Source organism: Eurytemora carolleeae, unplaced genomic scaffold (genome assembly GCF_000591075.1).
Source record: "Eurytemora carolleeae unplaced genomic scaffold, Eaff_2.0 scaffold358, whole genome shotgun sequence".
NCBI lineage: Eukaryota > Metazoa > Arthropoda > Copepoda > Calanoida > Temoridae > Eurytemora > Eurytemora carolleeae.
In genome coordinates, this window is record NW_019396328.1 from 95,552 (window position 1) to 99,444 (window position 3,893).

At 34.3% G+C, this 3,893-nt stretch overlaps 1 protein-coding gene across 1 annotated transcript in view; it reads left to right on the forward strand.

The window, feature by feature from the left end:
• Positions 1-406: 406 nt before the first annotated feature.
• Positions 407-3,893, forward strand: part of LOC111701031 (structural maintenance of chromosomes protein 4) — a gene marked incomplete in the record, with an annotated part of 18,227 nt that continues 14,740 nt past the window's right edge. Inside the window, 4 exon segments of the mRNA XM_023472144.1 lie at positions 407-700; positions 2,175-2,330; positions 2,410-2,506; positions 3,159-3,254. Of these exon segments, the coding sequence (XP_023327912.1) occupies positions 573-700; positions 2,175-2,330; positions 2,410-2,506; positions 3,159-3,254 (477 nt within the window).

A 3,893-nucleotide genomic window follows, 5' to 3' on the forward strand; every position in this document is an offset into this window, starting at 1 on the left:
TTTTTAAAATATTTAAAGTCTTTGAGAATTAATTTTCTTTAAAAACCCTCTTTTTACCAATCGCATCAAAACAAAAGATATTTTTTTGGTTTGATTGTCAAGAAATGGTCGAGCATTTAAAATTTTTAAATTGAACAAAAATGCTTTAACAAGATAACAATTGCAACTAGGGGGACGAAAGCCACTTTTATTGGAAATTGTACGCTGGGGGGGGGGGACAATGAAAAATAAAAATTTGAATATGAAGACGACACAATTCCAAGATAATTTTGTTGGCGCCAAAACACGAATTATGAACGGGGCATTCATTTCTACTTCGAATACAACGAAAATCTGTCGGAGACGTTTGGTTACAATTAAATTTAACGTTTTCAGTTCCTGAGGTCGGAATCATTGACGTTAAAAGCTGTCCAGTATTCACATTTTTATTAAAAAACTTTTGAAAACAAACTATTTTGCTTCTACTTTGAAGGGAGACCTAATATTGAAGAAAAAACTGATGATATGTTAGTTTTATTTAATCGTGTTGAAGAAAATGTTTTTTTATTTGATATTGTGTTGAAGACCAAATAATGGCAGAAGACGAGGTAATGGAGGATGTTGAGGAGCAATATATTCCTGAAGGAGGAATAAGAATCGGAGACATTTATATACCTCCCCCACCCGCCCCGGCCTGTACATTTGATTCTACAGGACCAAGGTTTGAGTTTCCTTCATGTTTAATCACCATTTATTGGGGTTAGAGAACGATGTTTGGACCCCCTCCAATCAATTTTGTAAATGACCACTCCAGGGTTTCATCTAGGATCAGTTGAGTGCACATTGTACACCTATTATACACGTTTTACATCCAGATTTTTCCCCCCAAATACAGGGTCAAAAAATGCCACAAACAAATTATGCCATTAAAGCTCAGAAATAGCTGAATGCATAAAATTTGCCACAGATTATAATTAAACTGAAAATCTGCCACAAGTTTGAGGTAGCACATAAAATAATAAATGCGTAAAATTCGCGAAAGTTTTGGAGAAGAACATGCTAAAATGTTGCGTATAAAAACACGAAAGAGAAATAATTAGTTACGATAGGGTGGTAGGCAATTATATCAATACTAAGAAGACGACTTTCAATTTCAATTTTGGTTTAAATTGAAAGCTGTGAAGCAGCATGCATACACATAATTATAGGAGTCAAGAGAAGCTGTCAATTAAAAAAATCTTCTCTTTAAGTACTTGTAAACTTGTAATGCGAAAGAAGCTTGTTAACAATCAAAACTAAGATAAAAAGTCATCTTGATCGTATTGGTATAATCGCCTTCCACTGTAATGCTGAGCTCTCTGAGTAAAGAATTGCAAAAAATATGAGCTTTCCTTGGGTTTGGGGAAAAAACGTAGAAAAAAGAAAAATGAGGGAAGGGAGAAGGGTAAAGGAAAAAAGGGGGAAGGGAAGGGTAAAGGGGGAGGGAAGGGAAAAGTGGGAAGAGGGAAGGAGAAAACCACACTAAAAAAACAGTATCAAAACAGCTTTAAAAATTCTCAGGTGGGACTTTTTTAGGGCACCAAAACGCTCCATTATACTACTAAATCCAAAAATTTTCTCTACAAGTGGGCTCTCCCCCCGTTGCAGAAACCTGTAAAATGCACCTGTTTTTAAGTTGCGGATTTGTGACAATAATATGGCGGGGCAAAATACTTATACACACCCCCTGTAAGCTTGTAAGCTAATAAGGCATATTCAAAGCACTTTACTCAATAAAGCCTACCTTTACCATAATTTTGACATTCACGCACACTTTTGGTAATTGGTATTTTACTCTCAGTAAGTAAATAAAATGAGACATAGAAAAATTTAACGGAATTGAAAACAATTGAAATAAGATAAACTCAAATTAATTAATTTCATTTATGAGACTCCTTCGCCCCTTCATTCGCTATCAATAATTCCGTTTGTTGGAGTCGATTTATTCAGAAGATATTCACACCTCCCCTGTTTAATTTTGTTTACTTTTTATCTTAAAGCATACAAGTTTGAGCTAGTAACCTTCAACTATCAATTTGTTGCCCATTTCCTGAAGTAACAAGTTTGCTCTTCACAAATTGCTGTCGTATTTAACAAAAGTTGATAATTTTTATTTTAAATTTCCGACAATTAGGATTTTGATTTGATCTATTTAGATTGATAATCACTCACATAGAGAATGATTTCTTTAAATCGTATGCTGGCAACCAGGTACTTGGGCCCTTTCACAAGAGTTTCACATCTATCGTTGGACCCAACGGGAGCGGGAAGAGTAACGTCATTGATTCAATGCTCTTCGTTTTCGGATACAGGTACATATCGTGTAAATCAATTGTCAATTTTTTTTTTTGAAAAATGTTTTGCATTCATATTTTCATTTTTATTCTGCAGAGCACAGAAGATTCGATCTAAGAAGTTGTCTGTACTCATTCATAACTCAGATACCCATCCTAATGTACAGAGCTGTACCGTATCCGTACATTTTCAGGTAGGAAATTAACCGGGGGGGGGGGAGGGGGGTTATTATTTGACTTGTTTATAGCTTTTTTGTGTGTGAATACTACCGTTTTTCTTAATTAATTTATTTAGGGGGGCTTTTTTCTCTAGCTTCTGTTAGAAAATCATTGAAGAAAAGGTTGATACCGCAGGCAGGAGCAGTCGGTCCTAAAATGTTTTACAATTTGATTTTGAGGACTGTGGCCAAAATTTTACACATTTTAAAATTCAGTCCTTGGCTATTTCATTAAATAAGTATTTTTTCGAGCTGCCTTGTGACTTGGAAATTAATTATTTTGCGGGGGAAATATGTGATTGTTTAAAGTGGAAAATTATTAGAGGGACTCAAGATATTTGTTCCCCCCCTTCCTCTTCTGGGAATTATAAAAACCCCTGCTATACAGGGTGTTTCACATCATGTTAGATCGTCAATGGGTCTAAATTACGGTTTTCAGGACTAATCAGAAAAATTAAGAAGATTGAATCATTTTGAAAAATTGAATTAGTCTATAAATAAAAAAATATTATTGGGGAAAATGTTTGGTTTTCCGAGTATTATGTGTTTGTTTTGGCGTTAAAGCTTGGAGATAATCTAATATGGTATGGACGCTCTGTACTGGATTAATGATCGATTCATATTTTAGGAAATCTTGGATAAAGGAGATGATTTCGAGGAGGTTCCTAATACTAAGTTTGTTGTGACCAGGACAGCGTACAAAGACAATTCATCGTTCTATCAGGTGATTTTCACATTTTAAATTTTTTCATTTGTTGCCTCAAGGTCGCTTTTCCTTCTTTCAAGCTGTGCTCTGCTCAGGATCCATCTGACTTGTTACTTGTTACTTGTTGCTGGTTGCTAGTTGCTAGTTGCTTGTTGCTTGTTGCTTGTTGCTTGTTGCTTGTTGCTTGCTTGAGAATAGAATATATAGAGAGGAATTAAAAGAATATCTCGGTATGAATTTTTTCAGTCCTTTTCAGCCTGAAAGAGGGTTCAAAGTGTACAAATCATGTAAATGTTCACAAATTATATGCAGTAGAGTACATTAATACAGTATGTTCCCTAGACTATCCATTTCAATTTCGAATTTTTTAACTGTTAAATAAACTTTAAAATGAATTAGGTGAATAAAAACATCATTTGATTTATAGTTATAACGAAAAATCATCGTTTGTAAAGTGGAAGGCATAGAGTCTATGTGAAATGATCATTGGTCAATTATGAAACCAGCCTATTTCATAATTTGGTTTTCTTTTAACAATAATTTTAGATTTTCTATAAAATGATATTCCAGGGCCCAACAGGTTATATAGCATAAATATGTGAAGTACACCTGCAGTATGGAAACAGTACAACAAAATGGCCGTTTTACACTTTTTTC